General features: G+C 40.6%; 2 protein-coding genes across 2 annotated transcripts; one reads left to right on the forward strand and one right to left on the reverse strand.

Annotated features, from left to right (window-relative positions):
• Nucleotides 1-2,890: 2,890 nt before the first annotated feature.
• On the reverse strand, nt 2,891-6,793 carry LOC134497186 (vomeronasal type-2 receptor 26-like). Its single transcript, XM_063302861.1, has 5 exons — nt 6,443-6,793; nt 5,696-6,136; nt 4,720-4,947; nt 4,312-4,438; nt 2,891-3,789 (listed from the first exon to the last, which is right to left on the reverse strand). The coding sequence occupies exons 1-5, from the start codon at nt 6,791-6,793 to the stop codon at nt 2,891-2,893; spliced, it is 2,046 nt and encodes a 681-aa protein (XP_063158931.1).
• Nucleotides 6,794-13,108: 6,315 nt separating this feature from the next.
• LOC134497187 (vomeronasal type-2 receptor 26-like) lies at nt 13,109-22,422 on the forward strand. The gene is given in 6 exon segments (XM_063302862.1): nt 13,109-13,188; nt 14,645-14,936; nt 20,314-20,541; nt 20,847-20,973; nt 21,528-21,641; nt 21,644-22,422. Coding segments are annotated over 6 exon segments (1,620 nt in total).
• The last annotated feature ends 4,051 nt before the right edge of the window (nt 22,423-26,473 follow it).

Genomic DNA, 26,473 nt, shown 5'->3' on the forward strand with positions numbered 1-26,473 from the left:
CCTGGCTGTACTTATGTGGTATCTGGAATATGCTTGGGTATTAGTCCTTTTCTCTACAAAAGCCAAATGTGAAAACCTGAAGCACTGCTTATGACGTGAGGTATTAGAACGTATTTAAAGTTAGACCCTCAATTTCTTTATTCTCCCTTGTTTAGGAAGGGACATTTCCAAATCTCCTTAAGTTTTAAATTTTAACGTTTTAAAAAGTTTTCAAGAATAGAAAAATGGAAATAACTCCACAGAATGAAAGAAAAAGTGAAGTGACTCAGGTAGGTAAAGGTTAAGGTTTCCCTTGACATGAAGTCCAGTCATGTCTGACTCTAGGGGATGGTGCTCATCTCCGTTTCAAAGCAGAGGAGCCGGTGTTTGTCTGTAGACTGTTCTGTGGTCATGTGGCCGGCATGACTACACAGAACGCCATTCCCTGCCCGCTGAAGCCGTACCTATTAATCTACTCACATTTGCATGTTTTTGAACTGCTAGGATGGCAGGAGCTGGGACTAGCAACGGGAGCTCACCCCGTCATGCTGATTCGAACCACTGACCTTCCGATCGGCAAGCTCAGAAGCTCAGCGGTTTAACCCGCAGCGCCACCGCGTCCCTTGAAGTGACTCAAATAGTGTAGAAAAGGGCAGAAAAGGCTTATATAGGCTCTCCCACTTCTCTTTAAAATTGGACTGCAGTTGTTGTTATAATGCTGAATTGAATCCAATTCCCTTACCTCATTCCCATTTAGGGAGAAATTAAATGCATATCGCAAACATTTTTGTTTTAAACCACAATTTATTTTGATAAATAAGAGGCATGTAGGAGTAGTAAAAAAAGAATTATTTCTTTCATTAAGCCATCAGGAGCTGTCTGTATCTCTTTAAATTCTTCTCTGTTTTGAGCTCATACTGTCATTTAATGCACTGCCCTTAGTCCCACTCTAACTATTGTCTAACCGCCTTATATAGAGCACATGATTCATATATATGATGTAAAGCTTCATTACAGGCCTAGTGAGAGAGAAGAGTAATGAGAAGACAAGGCAGAAGAAGAACTTGGATCAATGTAAGAAAGGCCAGAAGAATAAACGGGTCATAATAGAGGTTACCATAAAGTAGCAGATTGTAATTGTCTATTAGATCACAATCATGATGGTAGAAGTTCAAATGGGAGAAATAGGAAGCTTCTCCATAAAAGAAAAATGGCTTTCAATGATACAATATCAAGCAATATATCTTGTTGGGGCATGGATGGAAAGTTTGATTTAAGATTTAGGTATTTAGATGAGTCTAAATAGTTTTTTTTTTCTTTTTTTTCCCCCAATCATTATATGACTGTAAATTCTGGAGGAAATTTTAAATATCGATGTAGGATAGAATCAGAGAAAATGTATAGGGTTAGTTATTTTTTTTTCCTTATCAGTTGCTCTCTGTTATTTAATTCAGGCCAAAGCACAACGGAGAGTCATGGCCATCCTGATCTCCAGAGGGATGGTGGCCCATAGGGGAGGTGCTGCCACAGAGAATACAGGACTTCAGGGTCCAAAAAGATGGCATTATTTGATGGAAAGAACCTGGAGCATGCCCTCTCTGCTAGAACTGATAGAGTGAGCAGAGACAATGGAGGCAGGAGATTCCACAAATAGCTTGGCCCCATGCCATGGAGATGAACAAGCACTTTGAATGAGACCCAGGAACCTGCTGGCAAGCCATGCAGTGCCTACAAAACAAGTGTTATATTGCTGATGCTCTTTCCTGCCAGCACATAGGCAGCAGTATCAGGGTATTCTCCAAAGGCAGCCCCAAGTAGAGGTTATTACACTAATCTACATTTGGGCAGAAAAACTCATAAGTCACTGCTGCTCCAAAAAGATCTGCCTGTACCACACCAGCTTCAGATGTTCCAGGCTATGACATGTCCCACACAATCCTTTATGGCCCCATACAAACCCTGAATAAAGACCTGCAGAACATCTCCAGCTCAGCCTTGAATGAAAAAACAAAACAAAACAAAAAACCTAACTTGGCATAATGTGTAACTTCATCCAAAACTTACTAATGACCCCTACCTGTGGTTTCATATTAGTGTGGCATAACAAGGAGAAAGATCAATCAAAGGTTCAGCCACTCACCTGAGATCTGGGGGGCCCTGAAACTCTGACTTTTCCCCCAGCAATTTGGTTTGGATGATGAATGAGCCCAGTATAGCAATGGTTTGTGTGATTGAACTTGTTTGATAGTGACTTGGTTTTATGATTATTTTAACTTAATTTTTGCTGTAACATATCCAGAGTACATACGTTAGTTGCATAGATATGTGATAGTTCTCCAGGATTAATATGTTAGTTAGATAGCCAACTGAATGCCTTAAGTGCTCTTCCCTATAACTGTTGACCGGAATGGCCCACTCAGGAAGGAGTAGAAACACAATAAATCAGTCCCCTCATTTCCCAAGCTTAGGAGCCAATCCTGGAGAAGAATGGATTATGGAATTGAATGCCACTGAGAAATGGAAAAGGACCAAGTGGGAGGAACAATAAGAATTACAGTTGGATTCCAGTTTTTGATATAGTGCTGAATGGAATCCAGTTCCTCATCCCCATTTAGGGATGAATCGAGCACAGTGCTATCACAACTTCATTACCTTTCAACACAAGTTATTTCAATGCACCAAGAGTGGCCTAGCAGCACCTGACTGAGGCAAGACCGGAGCAGAGAGAGAGTTGATTGGATTGCAGGACACATAAAATGCATCTCACCAGTGATTCTACTCAATAGCATTCTTTGTCTTTTCAATCCTGTTTTCCAATGTCTTTTCCCATGATGGAGTTCTTCAAACTTCTTGATAACAAATTTTACACTGATGTAGAATAATATCAGATAAAATGTAAAGGGGTTAATTATTATTTTTTTCGTATCATTTGCTCCCTGTTATTTAATTCAGGCCTCCAGACAATAATGTAGCATTTAGAGAAAAAGATACACCCCAGTAATCCAGTAGTGGATGCCAAGATAGAAAAGACCTCCACAGCCACCATGGCTTTTCCCCTAGTACTCAGGTATGTTGGAACAAAGGAGACCCACACACTGCAGAAGGCCAACATGCTGAAGGTGATGAACTTGGCTTCATTAAAGCTGTCAGGCAATTTACGAGCCTGGAAAGCCACAATGAAGCTGGCAATAGCCAAGAAGCCCAGGTAGCCCAGAATACAGTAAAACATGGAGACCGATCGTTCATTGCACTGCAGAATGCTTTCTTCATTTACTGAATGCATGTCTAACTCAGGGAATGGAGGATAGATTGACAACCACACAGAACAAGTACCTGCTTGGAGAAGAGAGCAGGAAAGGACAATGGAAAGGGCCAGTCTTTTCCCCAACCACCTTTTCAGGTTGGACCCTGGCATGGTGGCCCTGAAAGCGACCACCACCATGATGGTTTTGGCCAACACACAAGAAACAGCCACAGAGAAGATGATGCCAAAAGCTGGTTGTCGGAGGAGACAAATCACTTTCCCAGGTTGGCTGAGGAATAAGAAAGAAGACAAGAAGCAGAGCAACAGGGAGACAAGGAGAGTGTAGGTGAGGTTCCTATTGTTGGCTTTGACTATGGGGGTGTCTCTGTGCTTAATAAAAATCCCAAGTACCCAGATTGTGATGAGGGAGAAAGAAAAAGCAACTGAGGCCAAACTCATTCCAATAGGATCTTCATAAGACAAAAAGGTAATGGTTTTGGGGAAGCATCCATTTTTTTCTTGGTTTGGATATTGATCTTCTGGGCACTGGAAACAATCGTGCTCATCTGAAAAAAAATAAAAATAAGGAAGTCCCATTTTGATTTTCATCCATGAGTAAGACAGTGTTGATTTCCTACTTTCTCATTCATACTGGACATTCATGGCCATGAGATTTTCCTTTTTTTAAATCTTCTCATGCCTCACTATACTTCAAATATCATTATTGATCCTCCCCAGACTATTCTTCCTTTAGTCAACTACAAGACACACACAGATGTTGCTGACAAAGGATCAGATAGGCATCTTCACAAATTTGTACTTTTAATTTTTAAATATCTCTTCGAAACTTGGAATTTCTTTTAACAGCAAAATCTGTAGTTGTTTTTTTGGGGGGGATGCTTGGGGAGTCATGCATGTCTTTTTTCAGACACCACTCTGGTTTTCCCATTCAATTTCAGAAAGAAATTAGGGATGAATGCAGGTGCTTAATAACTACCCACCAAATTCTTCTATGCTTACTTGCTGAACTTATTCTGTTTTTAAATTGTGTCTGCCAGCTAAGAAATTTGGAGTACATTTTTATCTACCTGTCTTATTGGAGACCTTTCCTTCTGGGCATGGAACACAATCATAGCAGCAGAATATTTCCCCTTCTTTTACTCTTTTTTGATAACCAGGCTGACAGAGTTCATTGCACAGTGAAATGGGAAGGACCTATCCATAAATAAAAAGAAAGTTACAAAGCTGGAGGTTTTGTCATCCTTTTCTCAAGCAAATATTCCCGTTGCTATGCTGAGAAGAACAACAACATTAAAATAAAATAATTTCTTCCCATTTATTTCCCACCAAGATTGCAGGAAGATAAATCAGTTATTAAACATATTTTATTTTGGAATTTACTATTCAGTGTAGAGTTTGGTAAATTAACCTTCATCGGTTTTATGATAAGAGGAAAGTAAATTTCCAGATCCAAACAGGCCTTTCAACATCCATACCTGATTAAACATTTTGTGCCACGTGATTATATCCCCATGAATGATTAATTCTTTCCCTTTAGGAGCTTCTAGATCCATCCTTCCAACTTTCACCCTCTCGAACGAGACATTTGGAAAGGTTAGCAGGTTTATGACATCAAACCCACTTTCCATTTCCCCATTATCATTCAAGGACACTTTTTCTCCAGCTGAGTTGTTGAATGAAATACCTCGAAGAAATGGGTGGAGCTGCAGGGTTGGAAAAATAAATCAAAGGGATTGAGAATAAAAGGAAAAGGATCTTGTTCATTTAATTTCATTGGGAAAAAGCCAGTAAACACATCTGCATAGACTCCCTCACTGCCTTCCTGAGAATTTCTCTGTCTGCACTGGGACACTAAAGTAAAGAACGAGATCAGCTACAGCCTTTGACAAAACATTTGATGTTCTCGATCACAGGGAGGTTGCCCCACCATCTCAGTTGGTTCACAGATCTTGCTGAGAAATCACATGGTTTCCAGAACTGAAGCAGTAAGCTGAGGTTATCCTCCCCTCTTCTCTTTTGCAAGCCAACATCTGCAATTTAACTTCAGTTATCCTAGCCTTCTGTCTTCCCTCCCGATCATTACAATTCCTGAGTTTTAAGGAATGTCTGACTGAAAACTGGTAGTCGATTATACTTAATGCAGAAATGGAACTTCTACATTCTCAGGAGTGATCAAACATTACTGGAATATATTATTCAGGTTTTATTAGCGGTCTGTCATGATACAGTCAGAGTGATACTCAATCTCTGATACTGCTCTGGTCATGAAACCTGTGAGAAGAAATTTGTAGAGGGCTATTAAGTGAATCTGCGCTCCCCTGATCCCCCTGAGGAAATAAATAAATAATAATAATAGATGAAATCAGAAAAAAAACATCAATGAACAAGATGTAGAACCAGTGGGGTGAATTATTTCTCACAAATATTGAATGTTTTTTCCAGAGCAATTACCTGCCAAGCTTGCAAATCAAAACATGAAGATTTTTTACATCCTACCAAATGTCTTCTGCTGGACCTGACTAAGGAGATAGCATGAAGAGCATGAGCCAAAGCATAGACAGCATTATAGATACTATAGCTGTGTCCAGTCATCCGCATCTCAAAAAGAGGTCCAGGAAGATTCTCCACCCTCTCTTTCCCAGTACATGTGTCATTCTCCAAAATACCATCCAGGGGATCTGGAAAGATGCAGTCAAATGCTTGTGCCCAGAAATCCTTAAGAAATCTATCTCCTTGGGTCCAAGAAGGATGTACGTCCTGAACAAATTCCTTGAACCCTAAATGTTCTCCAGAATGAATTGTAAAGGAAATGGCACCATGAAACACCTCAAGATCAAACTGTCTTTGTGTTCCTGTCAATAGGAAATCAATCTGGGCAGTGATGATCCAAACCTTTCCAAATAATAGAGCTCTTTCACTGCTGCGGGTTAAACCGCTGAGCTGTCGATCGGAAGGTCGGCGGTTCGAAACCGCGCGGCGGGGTGAGCTCCCGTTGCTCGTCCCAGCTTCTGCACACCAAGCAGTTCGAAAACATGCAAATGTGAGTAGATTAATTGGTACCGCTTCGGCGGGAAGGTAACGGCGTTCCGTGAGTCATACTAGCCACATGACCCGGAAGTGTCTATGACAACGCCGGCTCCAAGGCTTTGAAACGGAGATGAGCACCGCCCCCTAGAGTCGGACACGACTGGACTTTACGTCAAGGGAAACCCCACTGCTGGGTCCAAGTATATATATGATAGTATTCAGCCATGAAAGTGTCAATGATTCTCCATAGATGATAACTGTACTAGTTTTATTGTCTGATAAAATGTTGTAAATATCGGATGCTAATTCAAGCATATCTTTTATCTTATCCCAATGAGTTTTTTGTGGGATTCTTTGTGTAGAAGCTAAACAGATTCCATGTTGAGAAAGCAGGGGCTCCAAAATTTGTGAGAAATGCTCTCCACCATTACTATCTGAAAAAAAGAGCCCAACCCACGTCCAGTCAAAATGTTGAAGAAGTCGAACAATCCCCATGTATTGTTGAGATTCATTTGGGACCATGTAATAAATGGGTGAGTTCCTAGTCCTCTGAATGTCCAGTGGGGGAAATGAGCCATATGTGAGCTAAAAAGAAATGTACACACAGTATATTCCAGGAGTTCTATGAAAAAAAAAATGTAATTTTGTCATTCTGTCTATCCTTTCAAGACATATTTCTTAAAATATCTTTCACATAGTTCTAATATTATTAGTTTCCCCCCTCCCATCACGTCATTACGGATCCAGATCAAGTTCTATTGCTTTTTCCTCCATCCATCCATCCATCCATCCATCAACACATTTTGTTGAATCAGCTCTGTGATTGTTTCAGCCTTGTATCACAACATTCCTCAAACAACTATGAAGATTTTTTTTTTTAATTACCCCTGAAATATAGTTGAAGACAGTATTTTTCCCCAAAAATCACACCATTATGGGACCAGTTCTGGTTTAGAAATTCTATCTAACATATCTCTATCTGTCTATCTGGCCATCCCTCCGTCCCTCCATCCCTCCATCCCTCCGTCCCTCCATCCCTCCATCCCTCCATCCATCCCTCCATCCCTCCATCCCTCCATCCCTCCATCCATCCATCCATCCATTCTCTATTTCTACCTTGGATTACAACATTCCACAAACAGCTATGAAGGAAGAGTTTGTTTGTTTGCTTTTAAATCCCCCCTTATTCCCACAACCTACCTGTGGAATCTTGTAGGTGTTTATAATATCTGCCATATAAAATGAAGTATCAAAACCAAATCCTCCAATGATGGCAATAAGATTTTTCTTCTTGGTATCACATAAGTAGTTGGGGAGAAATCTAGCTGATTTGAAAAGCAGATCCAGGGTGGTCCGATAGGTCATTCTTCCATCATAGTAGCTGTCATAAATGTGGAAGCCAAGGGTGATATTGGGTAAAATCAGGGGATTTTCATTGATCTCCTTCACAGCAAATGCCAAGGCAAGGGCATGCTGGTAGAATTTTGTTATAACACTGAAAAATATTAGTTAAGAATGTCATGCTACAGTCAGTGGAACTGTCTGCCTCCCAGCTGAGAATTAGAATGTGTTTAAATTATTAGAAGGTTAGAAGGAATATTGTTTGATAGGTAGGTAGGTAGGTAGATATGTAGATAGACAGATAGATCTTCCATGAATGGGGTAACTTTCAATGAAATCTTGCCTTATTTTATAAGAACAGAAACCATCTACCAAAGTTTCCTTTGTACTCTCGGACCATTTCTTAAAGTTCAAAATGAAACGGTTATATTTTCCAGGGAGCTACAGAAATGGTAGCTGGGGTGGGAGACTTGGAGAGTTTTCATCCCTCCTACTTCAAATTTCCTTTTCTGAAGTTTGTGACTTCTGAATAAATTATTTTCAAAAGAAAAATAAAGATAAACTCAATTCTGTTCAGATTTTAGCACCATACTTTCCATGTTGCAATGAAATATTTATTTTACCCTGAGATCCTTACAAAGGGGATGGAAAAGAAATTCCATGGCGTGAGATTCTCAACATGTGCACAGATTTTCTCTGGAAGACAGGGAGTTACTTTGATAAACAAAGTGAATTCTAACTACTTTATACGACATTGGAAGGAGCTTGAGTTCTATTCCAAATTGCTAGGTTTTCCTTACGACTAATTTCCCCTTTTAATAAAATTAACCTAATACAAGAGTATATTGCTATACTCTTCTAAACCCCAAACCTTTCATATACCCAAAGAGAAAACCTCCTATGATCACCTAATACAGTCCACAGTTTCTATTTCCATTTTTGCAATTGGTCTTTTTCAGAAGTTACAGAGGGGGATCCTTACTCTGGAATTTCAGAAACCTCCCGATAAGGTTGCGCATTGAATGCGACTTGAAGAAAGGGGTAGCTGACCATAGAGGTCATCCCACCAATGAGAAGGTCACCAGCTCGGTACCAGTCATGTGGAATCGGAAGGGGATCACCTTCAGGGTAGGACAGAGAATCAGCTTTCAGCCCCGGGAACAGCAACAGGAACAACATCTTGGCAGCATCACTTCTCCCCCAAAGATAGAATATACTGGTTGGTTTGCACAAAGTGTGTGAACTTTGCTGAGCTGAGCCAATCATAATCCTTTAAGTAATTGCAGAGGAAAGGTAATTCGTCCTTTGACTAAATGAAGGAGAAGATCATCCGTTATTTATTATTTTTCATTTTATGTAACTCCCATGGTAGAAAGAAGCAAACATGCTGGTTGATGGTGCAAGATTCACTATAAGTGACGTAAGTTAGAAATTGCATGTTCAATCCCACATAGAGTCAGAACTTCAGGACACTGTTATTCTAACATAATCAAGGGCTCAATGTTATCACATTATTGGGAGCAATTCCAGATGCTTTTCTGGCTATCCAGTTGGGAGAGAGGCATTCAGGGTTCCCCAAGGCTGACTGTCATCTTCTGAGTCCAGTGTGATTCTTCCTGGGCATTTCATTCTGTAATTCCTCTTTTACCAAGTTCTGCCTCTGCAGTTCAATGCTTGCTTGTTCTGACTGTTCCACGTCTTTGCCCAAAGTTCCATTGATCATTTCCTTTTTTTCATTTTATGGAGCCAGCTCTGTTCTTCCTTCCTTAGATATCCTCAGGTGCTCTAGATCTGCCACCTTCAATCCCTGAAAAGCAGTTTTCCCATCCCATTGCCATCAGTCCAAAACACTTAAATCAGGATGACTTAAGTGGTCTGACAGCAGAAGCTACCACAGGGTGACCAGTGCAGGTTTGATGCTGGAGGATCACATGAGTTGGAAGGAGATGTCTTCTGCTCTTCCTACTTAAAAATGCTTCTAATATCATCAGGATCAACCAAGTAAAATAAATTGCTTCTCTGTAGTACATACTCTTTCTTCCACTCCTGGATACAGGTATATCTCACTTAGCGGCTGCCTTGTTTAGTGATCATTTGCAGTTAAAATGGTGATGACAAAGTAAGTTTACCACCCATCCTTGCATTTACTCCCTTTGCAGGTCTGTAAAGCAAGGAAAGCTGAAGTAAGTTCATAAAAACAGGCACGGTTTCACTTAGCAACCGCTTTGCTTAAAGACAAAGTTGCTGGTCCCAGCTGTGGTAACTAAATGAGGACTTCCTGTAATAGTTCCTGGCCATAGCCATTGCTTTATTTTATTTATTTATTCACACACAGACACATCTATCTATCGATCGATCGATGGATCGATCGATGGATCGATCGATGGGCTGGTTTCAGAGTTTTTTTTTATGAATACAGGTGGTGAGTTCAATTGGTTCTGATGAAGTGGGTCATGGTGACATGGTCAGTAAGTGAACCACCAGAGAGAGAGACTGCAAAGATTGTTGGTTGCTGCTCTTTCATTCAGGTAAAGTTCTTTCCTGCAGTGTCCTGTGCTTGACCCATTCCCCCCCTTTTGTTGTTTTTTTTGCCCCTTTGCAGGGCAGACAGATGCTTGAACAAGCTATCTCTTCCTGACTCCATCACTTCCCTGAAAAGTGCCAAGGGCAAGTCAACAAGCTCTGTGACCTTAATCAGTTAATTGGGCATGTGGGCAGCTGCTGCCTGAAAAAAACTGACCAAACCTGAACCAATTTTGTTGTCCTAAATGTGGGCATCAGTTACTTTTTAATCACTCTCATATCGTGAACAGCCACGATCAGAGTTGGTTGCTAAATGAGGCACACCTGTATTCCATTCTGGGACTAAAAGAGGTCTTTTTTTTCAAGAACTTTATTAATTTTCTAAGTATAATTAAAATACAAAATGTAGACTATCGAAGAGGTAGGAAACAGGTCTAAAAAAAAAGGAAACTATAAAAGTACACAATTAGAGAAGTCAGAGAAAAAAAGTGACTTCTGACCTTCTCCAGTACAGATATAAATACATTTACAAATAAAGTCTCGTTCCATTAGTTAAACCTTAGTAATATCATTTCTATCAAATCAAACCATGTAATCATCAAAACCCAAAATCAAAGCTTCATTTTTTTCTGACACAAGCAAATAATCTAAAAGTGGTTGCCAGATGGAGACAAATCCAGACACGGAATTTCCTCTTATCAACGCCGTTAACTTGGCCAGATGGGCCACTTCCATCGGTTTAATCATTCATTCCTCCAGTGTAGGGATTTGTGGATCTTTCCATCCTTGTGCATATAAAAGTCTTGCTGCTGTGATCCTCTATCAAAGCAAAGTCCCATGCTGTTTCTTGAGCTGTTTCTCCATCGGTCCCAAGAGAACAGTTCTGGCTGAAAAAGGTCTTGATAATCAGCTTCATCTAGATATGTCTGTAACTGATGCTCTGACTCTTTCTCTAAAATCTTTTCTCCAAAGGGAAGGTTGACCAGCAGGTGGTAGTTGCTCAGTATGGTTGGCATGAGAGGTACTTTCTATAGGGACAGACACACCACTACATCTTCTAAGGTGGCTGTTACTACCTCCACTCCCATCACTGATCACTTTCAGATCCAACAAAACACACAGAGCTGCCTGAAGAGCCAATTAAGTTCTGGATCCAGCCCACAGATGCCAGAAATCATGCTACAAAGAATCCCATCCACTTCACAGGCCACTGGATGATCTTCTGCAGACACAGTAAGAGTCAAGATGTAAAAACTCTCTGCTGCTCTCATCACAACTGCAATGGCCCAAACATGGCTCCTCAAAAATTGTTTACCAGCACAGAACACATATACTGGGCTCAAATAACATTCTGGCCACAGTGGATAAGGGGAAACAAACAAACAAACAAAGAAACAAACAAACTAGACCTTCAAGGCTTTGAAGGCTAACAGCTTCAGAGACATTTAAATCCCAGTGGTATGTATGTATTTTATGTCCAGATCAAACTTTGTTCTGCCAAAATGTGGCCACCACCACAGCTTTGTCATTAGCTTGCTGTAGGTCATTAACAGTACAAGGCTCGGGCAATAATCAGCACACCATCAAATGGGCTGGATCTTGGATTTCTCCACATTCACATGATATATTGCCATCAGCCACTTAAATAGATTCATCTTACACTCAGTGTAATCTCAGGGGTGAAACCGTTCCCTAGGTGTAGTGAATAAAGAGGATGGACTTGAAGGATAGAGAGAAGATCCACTACCAAGGCAAAGATCAGATAAATGGAAGTCGACCCAAAGACAAGAAGGCAGTTTTCAAAACCAACTCCTACAGGCCCCTCCCTAATTCCTATTTAGATAAGGAGGGAGGAAGAGTAGCACTTCAGATTTGCAAGACTGACATCTGTCCTATCTGGAGGACCAGACTAAGAAAGAGTCACCATGAAGATCTAAAACCACTCAGTTTAGGGAAAATTGAGATTCCTTAATTAAAAGGGACATCTTCCCAATTCTGCCTTGCAGAACACATACACAACTGTTTCCTCCGGGGGCGGGGGGGCTACAATGGTTTTCAATATTTAGATGCAAAGTCAGCGGGTGATATAATTGCAGCTGAATGTGATTTGAACCGAAATTTAGATTAGCACCAAAGTTTCATTTTCCTGATGCTCTTTAGTAAACCAAGAACCTATCATCATTAACAGGAGAGAGAGGCCTCTCAGGAAATACCACATCAAGTGATCTGGGTTCCACATCAACTGGAAAGGAGCCCAAACTTTTCAACTTCCAAAAGGTTGTGTCAGCTTCGGTCCAGTTCAGGATTCTTTGAAATACAGAAGTGAAAAAGGGGTGCCTAAACCATGGCATGCAACTCCACCATCTTACCAACAGAGATGCTCTGTAAATTCAGCCGGTTTCTTCTACCATGGGAATCAATAAAAATAAGAAAACCAGATAAGCAATTATCATGGCTACAATTTTTTCAAATGACTATAATTTGTAGAGTTGCCAGAGCTAAACCTTTGCAAACAAGAGAAAGCAGCAAGCTATTTAGGCTAAAATCAATTAAAATTGATTCTAAATCTGCCTCTTTTGAGGGAGAATTGGGAGTAAGTGTCAAGAGGTGTGGGAGACCCAGCAAGTTGGATTCCCAAAATTGTGCTACCTCCACCCCAGGCTGCTGCTGCTGCCGCCTTTTCCATCTTAGCCGGGAATTGTACTGTAAAGGTTTATTCTTGTTATTAGAGGTACTTATTGTGGCATGCATTTACATCTCTCTTGATAATCCACGTACTACAAGTCAGTTACTGTCTTTCAATCAGGCAGCTGGTCTGCATAGATAAAGAGAAGCCCTCTTTAGTTCGCTGTGAAGATGTTCTTCCTTTTGATGTTCCCCATGCTGAAAGTAAATTCTATGACATGTTCTGAATATGATCCCCTTCCTATTCCGCATGATTGGTACCAACCAGGTAATCCCCTTATTGGTGGAATGGCCTCCCAGATCTTTTACCACTTTGCTGAACTTCTGTTCAAGGAGAAACCTCATCAGGACGCGTTTATGGTTCCAGAGTAAGTCATTTCTCTTTTCCCTCACTGCATTTGCTAAGAAAGAATAGGAAGGAAGGAAGGCAGGCACTGGGAAGGGAGGAAGGAAGGAAGGAAGGGAGGAAGGGAGGAAGGGAGGAAGGAAGGAAGGAAGGAAGGAAGGAAGACAGACACTGGGAAGGGAGGAAGGAAGGAAGGAAGGAAGGGAGGAAGGGAGGAAGGGAGGAAGGGAGGAAGGAAGGAAGGAAGGAAGGAAGGGAGGAAGGGAGGAAGGGAGGAAGGGAGGAAGGGAGGAAGGGAGGAAGGAAGGAAGGAAGGGAGGAAGGAAGGAAGGAAAAAAACCTCCATATAGCATTTTCCCATAACGAGGGTCTTTCTATTTTGTGATATAAGATGGAACTGTAAAGAGTGGTTTTGTTTGAAAAATGGCCTAGAAATTTAAGAACTGGAATCTTAAGGAGGTCACAAATAATTATTTATATAAATGACTTTGCATGAAGAAACATAAAAAATAACATTTCGGATTTTCCTCACTGTGTCTTCCGAATGCATCTAAGAGTGATTTATTCATTACAGCACAGCTGTGCATACTCTGGTTTAGCGAGATTGGCATTTCTGTCTATCTCCAAGTATAGAAAGAAGGGGGTTTCTCATTCTCCTCCAGAAGAGTTAAGAACTGATGTGGTTTTAACCAATGACTGAGCCATGTTGCTAATAGAGATGATACCAAACTTTTGTTCAGTCTTCGTTGTCATTCATTTAACATAATGTAAGTAGGACTCTAGTCATTTGGAATACAAATCAATGGCTTATAAGTGTTAACGAACACAGAAAATTCAGCCATCTCATCAGCACGATTGTGTGTACCTTATGGTCCACAGATAAAATATGGCCTCATGCTCATAAACTCACAGCATGAAATGTTTTCAATCTCCCTACACAATGTACAGAAATTGAGGAGAAAATCATCATAACCAGGAAAGATCATGACCAGAGGCCCTTCCCTTAGAACTCCTTGTATTCAATTTTATTAATCTTATTTTTGTTCTCCAACTTTTTGGAAAGTAAAAACCATTGAAACTCCATATCTCAGGTTTCAAAACCAGTTGATGTTCACCTCTCATGAAGTTATACATCTATTCCTTTTTTAAAAAATTCTGATACGGCTATAAAGAGAGGACAGCATAATTAATGGATGACTTTGCTTAGAAGAAGCAATATTCTAAATTGGAGATTCAGATATGTAAAAACTAAGAATTTAAGGGTCAGGCAAAGGCCCCACTCATTTGTGTATCACTACTTTTAATGTAACCTGTCCTGTTGGATTATTAGGGAATGTTCCAAGTGTACAAAGGAAAGGTCAGCAGTAAGACTACCTTCTTGTAAAGAAAAGCAGAACTTTTAAAATGCGTTTTAGATTTTAGAGACACAACAATTTAAGCCATCATAGAACAAAGTGGTTAAATATTTTTATTTTCAGTGTCATAACCAAATTCTACCAGCACACCCTTGCCCTGGCCTTTGCTGTGAAGGAGATCAATGAGAATTCCCACATCTTGCCCAACGTCACACTTGGGTTCCACATCTATGACAGTTATTATGACGCAAGGATGACTTATCGGACCACCCTCGACCTGCTCTTCAAATCCAAGAGATTTGTCCCCAACTACAAATGTGACATCACGAAAAACCTCATAGCTATCATTGGAGGACTTGGTTCTGATACTTCAGCTTATATGGCAGATATTGTAGGCTTATACAAGATTCCACAGGTAGGAAGTGAGGAGAAGGTGGAAATAAAATCAGAAATTTTCTTTAGTAGAACTTTTTGGATTTCTATGATCAAATGTTTGAGCATATATCACAGAAGGATGGGGAGGGGGAGAGAAATACAACACAATTTCAATTTTATATTATTTCATTAGGCCAGGTAGGTAGTAAGCAGAATTGGGAAGAAAACCTGAAGCTCTTGGTGGGAGATGTTGAATGTCTTGTGTGCTTCAGGGGTAGGGCCAGAAATGATTCAACAGTGATATCTAAACACAAAACATAACAGAACAAAAATAGAGTAATAAATCCTGACCAGAATATTACATATAATGATGAGATCTGATACAATTGTTTTTGTGATTTGGATTCTGCTCTCTGACAACTATTCTAAGAAGTAGGTTTGAAATAAAAGAATGAGACAATAATTTAAAAACAATCATATATATGTATGTGTGTGTGTGTGTGTATATATATATATATATATATATATATATATATATATATATATATATATATATATATATATATTCTTTTAGCTCACATATGGCTCATTTCCCCCTGTGGAGAATCACAGCATAAAGACATCTTCCCTTTATTCTATGGTCTCAAATGAATTTCTACAATACATTGTGATTAGTAGATTGCTTCAATATTTTGGATGGTCATGGATTGGGCTACTTGCTATTGATACTCAAGAAGGAGAGCATTTCATGCAGACAATAGAAACTCTTCTTTTCCAGAGTGGAATCTGTTTAGCTTCTACACAAAGAATCCCACAAAAAACTCATTGGGATAAGATAAGTGATATGCTTGAATTAGCATCCAATATTTACAACATTTTGTCAGACAATAAAACTAGTACATTTATCGTCTATGGAGAATCATTGACACTTTCATGGCTAAATACTCTGATATATATACTTGGACCCAGCAGTGAAAGAGCTCTATTATTTGGAAAAGTTTGGATCATCACTGCCCAGATTGATTTCCTATTGACAGGAACACAAAGACAGTTTGATCTTGAGGTCTTTCATGGTGCCATTTCCTTTACAATTCATTCTGGAGAACATTTAGGATTCAAGGAATTTGTTCAGGACATACATCCTTCTTGGACCCAAAGAGATAGATTTCTTAAGGACTTCTGGGCACAAGCATTTGACTGCATCTTTCCAGAACCCCTGGACACTATTTTGGACAATGACACGTGTACTGGGAAAGAGAGGGTGGAGAATCTTCCTGGACCTCTTTTTGAGATGCAGATGACTGGACACAGCTATAGTATCTATAATGCTGTCTATGCTTTGGCGCATGCTCTGCATGCTATCTCCTTACTCAGGTCCAGCAGAAGACATTTGATGGGATGCAAAAAATCTTTATGTTTTGATGTGAAAGCTTGGCAGGTAATTGCTCTGGAAAATATATCCAATACATGTGAGAAAATATTTACCACACTGGTTCTACATCTTGTGCATTGATTTTTTTTTTTTTTTCTGATTGCTTTTCTTTTCTTTATTCCTTAGGGGGATCAGGGGAGGGCAGATTCACTTAATGTTGTTGTTTATTTGTTTAGTCACTTCCGACTCTTCGTGACTTCATGGACCAGCACACGCCAGAGCTTCCTGTCGGTCGTCAACACCCCCAGCTCCCCCAGGGATGAGTCTGTCACCTCTAGAATATCATCCATCCATCTTGCCCTTGGTCGGCCCCTCTTCCTTTTGCCTTCCACTCTGCCTAGCATCAGCATCTTCTCCAGGATGTCCTGTCTTCTCATTATATGGCCAAAGTATTTCAGTTTTCCTTTTAATATCATTCTCTCAAGTGAGCAGTCTGGCTTTATTTCCTGGAGGATGGACTGGTTGGATCTTCTTGCAGTCCAAGGCACTCTCAGGATTTTCCTCCAACACCACAGTTCAAAAGCATCGATCTTCCTTCTCTCAGCCTTCCTTATGGTCCAGCTCTCGCAGCCATATGTTACTACGGGGAACACCATAGCTTTAACTGTGCGGACCATTGTTGTCAGTGTGATGTCTCTGCTCTTAACTATTTTATCGAGATTTGTCATTGCTCTTCTCCCAAGGATTAAGCGTCTTCTGATTTCCTGACTGCAGTCAGCATCCGCAGTAATCTTCGCACATAGGAATACAAAGTCTTTCACTGCTTCTACATTTTCTCCCTCTATTTGCCTGTTATCAATCAAGCTGGTTGCCATCATCTTGGTTTTTTTGAGGTTTAGCTGCAAGCCAGCTTCTGCACTTTCTTCTTTCACCTTCATCATAAGGCTCCTCAGTTCCTCTTCTCTTTCAGCCATCAAAGTGGTATCATCTGCATATCTGAGATTGTTAATGTTTCTCCCAGCGATTTTAACTCCAGCCTTGGATTCCTCAAGCCCAGCATGTTCCATGATGTGTTCTGCATACAAGTTGAATAGGTAGGGTGAGATTATACAGCCCTGCCATTCTCCTTTTCCAATCTTAAACCAGTCCGTTGTTCCATGATCTGTTCTTACTGTTGCTACTTGGTCGTTATACAGATTCTTCAGGAGGCAGACAAGATGACTTGGTATCCCCATACCACTAAGAACTTGCCACAATTTGTTATGGTCCACACAGTCAAAGGCTTTAGAATAGTCAATAAAACAGAAATAGATGTTTTTCTGAAACTCCCTGGCTTTTTCCATTATCCAGCAGATATTGGTAATTTGGTCCCTAGTTCCTCTGCCTTTTCTAAACCCAGCTTGTACATCTGGCAATTCTCACTCCATGAATTGCTGAAGTCTACCTTGCAGGATCTTGAGCATTACCTTACTGGCATGTGAAATGAGTGCCACTGTTCGATAGTTTGAACATTCTTTAGTGTTCCCCTTTTTTGGTATGGGGATATAAGTTGATTTTTTTTTCCAATCTGATGGCCATACTTGTGTTTTCCAAATTTGCTGGCATATAGCATGCATTACCTTGACAGCATCATCTTGCAAGATTTTGAACAGTTCAGCTGGGATGCTGTCGTCTCCTGCTGCCTTGTTATTAGCAGTGCTTCGTAAGGCCCACTCAACCTCACTCTTCAGGATGTCTGGCTCTAGCTCACTGACCACACCGTCAAAGCTATCCCCGATATTGTTATCCTTCCTATACAGGTCTTCCGTATATTCTTGCCACCTTTTCTTGATCTCTTCTTCTTCTGTTAGGTCCTTGCCATCTTTGTTTTTGATCATACCCATTTTGGCCTGGAATTTACCTCCGATGTTTCTAATTTTCTGGAAGAGGTCTCTTGTCCTTCCTATTCTATTGTCTTCTTCCACTTCTGTGCATTGCTTGTTTAAAAATAATTTGTTATCTCTTCTGGCCTACCTCTGGAATTTTGCATTTAATTTGGCATATCTCCCCCTATCACTGTTGCCTTTTGCTTTCCTTCTTTCTTGGGCTACTTCTAGTGTCTCAGCAGACAGCCATTTTGCCTTCTTGGTTTTCTCTTTCTTTGGGATGTATTTTGTTGCCGCCTCCTGAACAATGTTGCAAACGTCTGTCCAGAGTTCTTCCGGGACCCTATCTACTAAGTCCAGTCCCTTAAATCGATTCTTCACCTCCACTGCATATTCCTTAGGAATATTAGTGAGCTCATATCTAGCTGATCTGTGGGTCTTCCCTAATCTCTTTAGTCTGATCCTAAATTGTGCAAGAAGAAGTTCGTGATCTGAACTACAGTCAGCTCCAGGTCTTGTTTTTACCGACTGTATAGATGTCCGCCACCTCTGGCTGCAAAGGATGTAGTCAATCTGATTTCGGTGTTGTCCACCTGGTGAAGTCCATGTATAAAGCCATCTCTTAGGTTGCTGGAAGAGAGTGTTTGTTTTGCAGAGTGAGTTGTCTTCACAAAATTCTCTCAGCCTCTGTCCTGCTTCATGTTGTTCTCCCAGCCCATGCTTACCTGTAATTCTACGTGTTATTTGACTGCCCACCTTAGCATTCCAGTCTCCTGTGATGAAAATAACATCTCTTTTAGGCGTATTGTCCAGTAGGTGCTGCAGATCATCATAGAACTGCTCTAGTTCAGCTTCTTGAGCATTTGTGGTTGGGGCGTATATTTGGATCACTGTGATGTTAGATGGTTTGCCCTGAATTCGAATCGAGATCCTTCTCTCGTTGTTTGGATTGTATTGAAGCACTGCTTTAGCCACTTTACTATTAATTATGAAGGCTACTCCATTTCTTCTGTGGTCCTCTTGTCCACTGTAGTAGATCTGGTGGTCATTTGATGTGAAGTGGCCCATTCCAGTCCATTTCAGATAACTGACGCCCAAAATGTCTATCTTTAATGTTGACATCTCACCAAGAACCACGTCCAATTTGCCCTGGCTCATAGATCTTACATTCCAGGTTCTGATGGTGTGTTTATCCTTAGAACATCGGATTCGCCATTCACCACCAGCACCGTCGGCCACTAGCCATCCTTTCGGCTTTGAGCTAGCTGCGTCATCACGTCTGGGGCTAGTTGAGCTCATCCTCTGTTCCTCCCCAGTAGCATTTTGAACATCTTCTGACCTGGGGGTCTCATCTTCCGATGGTATACAGACATATCTCTGCTTGTACTGATCCATTGAGTTTTCATGGCAAGAATACTGGGGTGGGTTGCCATTACCTTCCCCAGGGATCGGATTTAGTCTTACCTCTCTGTCATGACCTTCGCATCCTGGGTGGCCCTTCACGGCTTAGCTCATGGCATCACCGAGGTGCTCTAGATCCAGCACCACGACAAGGTAATGATCCTTTGCTGAAGGATTCACTTGATAACCCTCTACAAATTTCTTCTCAAAGGTTTCATGACCAGAGCAGTATCAGAGATAGAGTATCACTCTGACTGTATCATGACAGACCTCTAATACAGTCTGAATAATATATAACCAGTAATGTTTGATCACTCCTGAGAATGAAGAAGTTCCATTTCTGCATTAAGTATAATTGACTACCAGTTTTCATTCAGACATTCCTTAAAACTGAGAAATTGTAATGATCTGGAGGGAAGACAAAAGTCTAGGATAACTGAAGTAAAATTGCAGATGTGGGCTTGCCTAAGAGAAGAGGGGAGGATAAGCTCAGCTTGCTGCTTCAATTCTGGAAACCATGTGGTTTCTCAGCAAGATCTGTGAACCAACTGAGATGGTGGGGCAACCTCCCTGTGATCTAGAACATCAATGTTTTGTCAAAGGCTGTAGCTGACCTCTTTCTTTACTTTAGTGTCCCAGTGCAGACAGAGAAATTCTCAGGAAGGCAGTGAGGGTGTCTATCCTGATGTGTTTACTGGCTTTTTCCCAATGAAATTAAATGAACAAGATCCTTTTCCTTTTATTCTCAATCCCTTTGATTTATTTTTCCAACCCTGTAGCTCCACCCATTTCTTCAAGGTATTTCGTTCAACAACTCAGCTGGAGAAAAAGTGTCCTTGAATGATAATGGGGAAATGGAAAGTGAGTTTGATGTCATAAACCTGCTAACCTTTCCAAATGTCTCCTTCAAGAGGGTGAAAGTTGGAAGGATGGATCTAGAAGCTCCTAAAGGGAAAGAATTAATCATTCATGGGGATATAATCACATGGCACAAAAAGTTTAATCAGGTATGGATTTTGAAAGGTATCTGTGGAACTGGAAATTTGCTTTCTCCTTATCATAAAACCCATGGAATTTTACTATACACTGAATAGTAAATTCCACTACATACATACATACATACATACATACATACATACATACATGTGTTTAATAATTAATTTATATCCCTGCAATATTGTTGGGAAATAAATGGGAAGAAATTGTTTTATTTTAATGTTTCTGTTCTTTTCAGCATAGCAATTGGAATATTTGCTTGAGAAAAGAATGACAAAACCTCCAGCTTTGTAACTTGCTTTTTATTTATGGATAGGTCCTTCCCATTTCTCTGTGCAATGAACTCTGTCAGCCTGGTTTTCAGAAAAGAGCAAAGGAGGGGGAAAAATTCTGCTGCTATGATTGTGTTCCATGCCCGGAAGGAAAGGTCTCCAATAAGACAGGTAGATAAAAATGAACTCCAATCTTCATAGTGGGGAGACAAAATTTAAAAAAAGAATAAGTTCAGCAAGTATGCATAGAAGAATTTGGTTGCTAGTTATTAGGCATCTGCATTCATCCTTCATTTTTTTCCTGAAATTGATTGGGAAAACCAGAGTGGTGTCTGAAAAAAAATATGCATTACTCCCCAAGCTTTCCCCCCAAAACAACAAGAAGAAGAAGAAGAAGAAGAACAGACTGTGCTGTTAAAAGTAATTCCAAGTTTGGAAGAGATATTTAAAAATTAAATGTAAACAATTTGTGAAGTTGCCTTTCTCAGCAGCTTCTATATGTATCTTGTACTTGATAAAAGGAAGAATAGACTAGGGAGGATGTTTAATTATATTTGAAGTATAGTGGGGCATGAGAAGATTTTTTACAGATATCTCATGGCCATGGGGACATTGTGAACCCAGCACATGATTCTGAGGTCAGTAGGAAAGATAAAGTAGGAAATCATCACTATCTTACTCATGGATGAAAGTCAAAATGGGACTTCCTTATTTTTTTTTTTCAGATGAGCACGATTGTTTCCAATGCCCAGAAGATCAATATCCAAACCAAGAAAAAAATGGATGCTTCCCCAAAACCATTAGCTTTTTGTCTTATGAAGATCCTATTGGAATGAGTTTGGCCTCAGTTGCTTTTCTTTCTCCCTCATCACAATCTGGGTACTTGGGATTTTTATTAAGCACAGAGACACCCCCATAGTCAAAGCCAACAATCGGGACCTCACCTACACTCTCCTTGTCTCCCTGTTGCTCTGCTTCTTGTCTTCTTTCTTATTCCTCAGCCAACCTGGGAAAGTGATTTGTCTCCTCCGACAACCAGCTTTTGGCATCATTTTCTCAGTGGCTGTTTCTTGTGTGTTGGCCAAAACCATGACAGTGGTGGTAGCTTTTAAGGCCACCTTGCCAGGGTCCAATCTGAAAAGGTGGTTGGGGAAAAGACTGGCCCTTTCCATTGTCCTTTCAGGTTCTCTGCCTCAAGCCGGCATTTGTACTGCTTGGTTGTCAAGCTCTCCCCCATTCCCTGACTTGGACATTCACTCTGTCACTGAGGAAGCTATTGTGTATTGCAGTGAAGGGTCAGTGTCCATGTTCTACTGTGTGCTTGGCTATCTGGGCCTCCTGTCTCTTGCCAGCTTTGTTGTGGCTTTCCAAGCCCGCAAACTCCCCAACAGCTTTAATGAAGCCAAGTTCATCACCTTCAGCATGTTGGCCTTCTGCAGTGTGTGGGTGTCCTTTGTTCCAACCTACCTGAGTACCAGGGGAAATGCCATGGTGGCTGTGGAGGTCTTCTCTATCTTGGCATCCACTACTGGATTACTGGGGTGTATCTTTTTCTCTAAATGCTACATTATTCTCTGGAGGCCCGAATTAAATAACAGAGAGCAAATGATAAGAAAATAATTAACCCCTCTACATTTTCTCTGACAATATTCTACATCGGTGTAAATTTTTTCCTCAAGAAGTTCGAAGAACTCCATCATGGGAAAAGACATTGGAAAACAGGATTGAAAAGACAAAGAATGCTGTTGAGTAGAATCACTGTGAGAAGAATTTAACCTGTCCTGCAATCCAATCAATTCTTTCTCTGCTCTGCAAGTCAGACCCTAACTGATCTCGCATTTATACCATTGCTGTTATACCACTATTGGTGTATCAAACTAAGTTGGATGAAATTTAGTAAAGTTGTGATAGCACTGCACTCTATTCATCCCTAAATGAGGATGAGGAACTGGATTCCATTCAGCACTATATCAATAACTATAAGAATTGGATATTGTACATCCCACTTGTTCCTCTTAGCTTGGGAATGGAGGGGACTGAATTATTGTGCTTCTACTCCTTCCTGCTTCAGCAAAGGATCATTACCTTGTCATGGTGCTGGAGCTTGAGCACCTCAATGATGAAATGAGCTAAACCGTGAAGGGCCACCCAAGACGGGAAGGTCATGACAGAGAGGTCAGACTAAATGTGATCCCTGGGGAAGGTAATGGCAACCCACCTCAGTATTCTTGCCGTGAAAACTAAATGGATCAGTACAACCAGAGATATGTCGGTATACCATCGGAAGATGAGACCCCCAGGTCGGAAGATGGTCAAAATGCTACTGGGGAGGAACAGAGGATGAGCTCAACTAGCCCCAGACGTGATGACGCAGCTAGCTCAAAGCCGAAAGGACGGCTAGCGGCCGACGGTGCTGGTGGTGAACGGCGAATCCGATGTTCTAAGGATCAACACACCATCAGAACATGGAATGTAAGATCTATGAGCCAGGGCAAATTGGATGTGGTTATTGGTGAGATGTCAAGATTAAAGATAGACATTCTGGGCGTCAGCGAACTGAAATGGACTGGAATGGGCCACTTCACATCAAATGACCACCAGATCTACTACTGTGGACAAGAGGACCACAGAAGAAATGGAGTAGCCTTCATAATTAATAGTAAAGTGGCTAAAGCAGTGCTTGGATATAACCCAAAAAACGACAGAATGATCTCAATTCGAATTCAGGGCAAGCCATCTAACATCACAGTGATCCAAATATACGCCCCAACCACAAATGCTGAAGAAGCTGAAGTAGAGCAGTTCTATGAGGATCTGCAGCACCTACTGGACAACACGCCTAAAAGAGATGTTATTTTCATCACAGGAGACTGGAATGCTAAGGTGGGCAGTCAAATGACACCTCGAATTACAGGTAAGTATGGCCTGGGAGAACAAAACAAAGCAGGGGCACAGGCTGATAGAATTTTGCCAAGACAATTCACTCTGCATAACAAACACTCTCTTCCAACAACCTAAGAGACGGCTTTATACATGGACTTCACCAGATGGACAACACCGACATCAGATTGATTACATCCTTTGCAGCCAAAGGTGGCGGACATCTGTACAGTCGGTAAAAACAAGGCCAGTGTGTTCAAGCTATAGGACTGAGCAGAGAAAACGATGACGAGTAGAGATATAAATGAACAAAAAATAATGTTTTGCAGAAATAGAGGGAGAGAGTTCTATGTATGGCTCATTGTAGCACTACAGAAGGGAGGTGTATCTCAGGCAAATATCAAGAGCTGGTAGAGTTCTTCTCAAAATATTCTTATCCTTTCAACCATCCAGTATTCTCTCTTTTGTGTCCAGAAAACTTAGTGAAGCATATTCAAAAGATACATCCAAACTAAAGAGATTGAAAGAAAGAAGCCTACAAAGAAAAAGAAACAGAACTAAAATGGTGTGAAACAACAGAAAACAAGCTATTACAAAGTGACTTCTGAGTTTCTGTAGCAAACATAGACATGAATCAATTTCAACCTCTTACTCCAATTCATATTACAGTGAACATTATTTCTATAAATCATTTAAATTCTCATTATTACATTCGCTTCTAAAACAACAGAACCTCCCCCTCCATCACTTGGATCTCATTACCTTTTATATTTATTGATTGATATTGATATTTGTTGATGAATGATACTATTTATGGTTTTATTGAATTTTAAACTCTTGTATTGTGAACCGCCCAGAGTCCCCCGTATGGGGGAGATGGGTGGTGAGGAAAATACGATAAATCACTAAATAAAATTAGAGAAAAAACATATAGAACCCTTCAAACACAAGTTGGAACCTAATACAGTAACAACCACTGCCCTTCTTCATTATAACTTGCTCCTATCTGCCAACTAAACTAACATTAACCAACAATATAAAAATTATCCCAACAGCATAAACATTTCTCTAAACCCTTAAAAAAAAAACAAAAAAACATCCTGATAACCACATTTAAACAATAAGTAGGATTTACTGAAAATGTAAGAATTTTCAAAACAGCATAACCATTTATCCAAACCTTTAAAAAGCCACCGTGATAAACATATTTAGACAATTATCCCACTTCAAAGTAAACCAAGGCTTTTACACCTCTCCGTATCATGTCCCGAGCTTTCTTCTATCAATTTCAAATTCTGCAACCTGCTTGAAAAAGCCAAGATATTTGACCAAAATCTTCCAGCATCTAGATTTTAATTCTCTTTCTTGATCATGGTGTGGTGGCAACACTGTCTTGTTCCCTTCACCTTTCGACAACTCAATTTTCCTTTGATTCTTTAAATGTAAGCCACCAATTCTCATCTTTTTTTCTTTGGAGAAACCAGTTTACTCTTAAGGTAGTTTTCAGCCTTATCAGTTTCTCTCGATTCTTGTGACAATTTGGACTCCACAAATTCTGAGAAATGCTTCAAGACTTGAAAAACTGCATTGTAGACGTCTTAAAATATCCAGTTAATTCCCTCCATATTTCTCAACAGTAAGATAGATTATGAGGGACGCGGTGGCGCTGCGGGTTAAACCGCTGAGCTGTCGATCGGAAGGTCGGCGGTTTGAAACCGCGCGGCGGGGTGAGCTCCCGTTGTTAATCCCAGCTCCTGCACACCAAGCAGTTCGAAAACATGCAAATGTGAGTAGATTAATTGGTACCGCTTTGGCGGGAAGGTAACGGCGTTCCGTGAGTCATGCTGGCCACATGACCTGGAAGTGTCTGCGGACAACGCCGGCTCTAAAGGCTTAGAAACGGAGATGAGCACCGCCCCCTAGAGTCGGACACGACTGGACTTTACGTCAAGGGAAACCTTTACCTTTACCTAAGATAGATTATAGTGCCCTCTAATGCCTTAGGAAGGCAAAGTCATTAAGGTTATAACTGGACACTCTCTCTAGCCTTTTTATCTCTGGTGTGGCCAGTCAGGAAAATAAAAAGTAATAACAAAGAGTATTCCCATGGGAAAGTGGAAGCCTATAGATCAGAGCTCCAATCCACAGGTCCAACAAAGGGGAGAAAGTTTCATAATCCTCAAAAATGACTTGTAGAAAGGCTCTCTCTGGTAAAATTCACAAACTTAGTGCTGTAGAAATGGGGTGGGCAGCTTTAATGTCTGTTATGGTTTCATAGAAGAAGAAGATGACGGCCCCACCTCCCAGCTGATTGCTTACCACTCAATCATGAAATGCTGTTCTGTGGTCTTCTGGCTGTGACCAGACATCTGGAGGGAACATGGGGTGATTCCTGGGGTTCTCCTTAATCCAGAGAATGTTTCTCGGCTCCAAGGAAGCCTGCCTGAGCCCATGAAATAAAGCCATTCTGACAGGTCAGTCCGAAGACAGTGGAAAAAATGGCAATTGAAGCTGTCCTATTACCTGAGATAAATTTGTTTTTGTTTTGTTAGAATTATGGGCCAGCTGGAACTTCTATACAAAAGCTGAATTTTAAGTGCAACAATCACACTATCTAGATTTATCCAGTTTTATAAAGAAATGAAAGCTAGAAGTCCATAGGGCTTCACCCAGATACCACAGTGAACGTCTTTGAAGACATGGCTATTTTCCAAGCTGGGCCTAGGATGGGTGTGGGGTCCTTGTTGTTTGCCTTTTGTTAATAAAATAAAACATAAATAGATAAATATAT

The sequence above is a fragment of the Candoia aspera genome, chromosome 4, assembly GCF_035149785.1.
Source record: "Candoia aspera isolate rCanAsp1 chromosome 4, rCanAsp1.hap2, whole genome shotgun sequence".
Classification (NCBI taxonomy): domain Eukaryota; kingdom Metazoa; phylum Chordata; class Lepidosauria; order Squamata; family Boidae; genus Candoia; species Candoia aspera.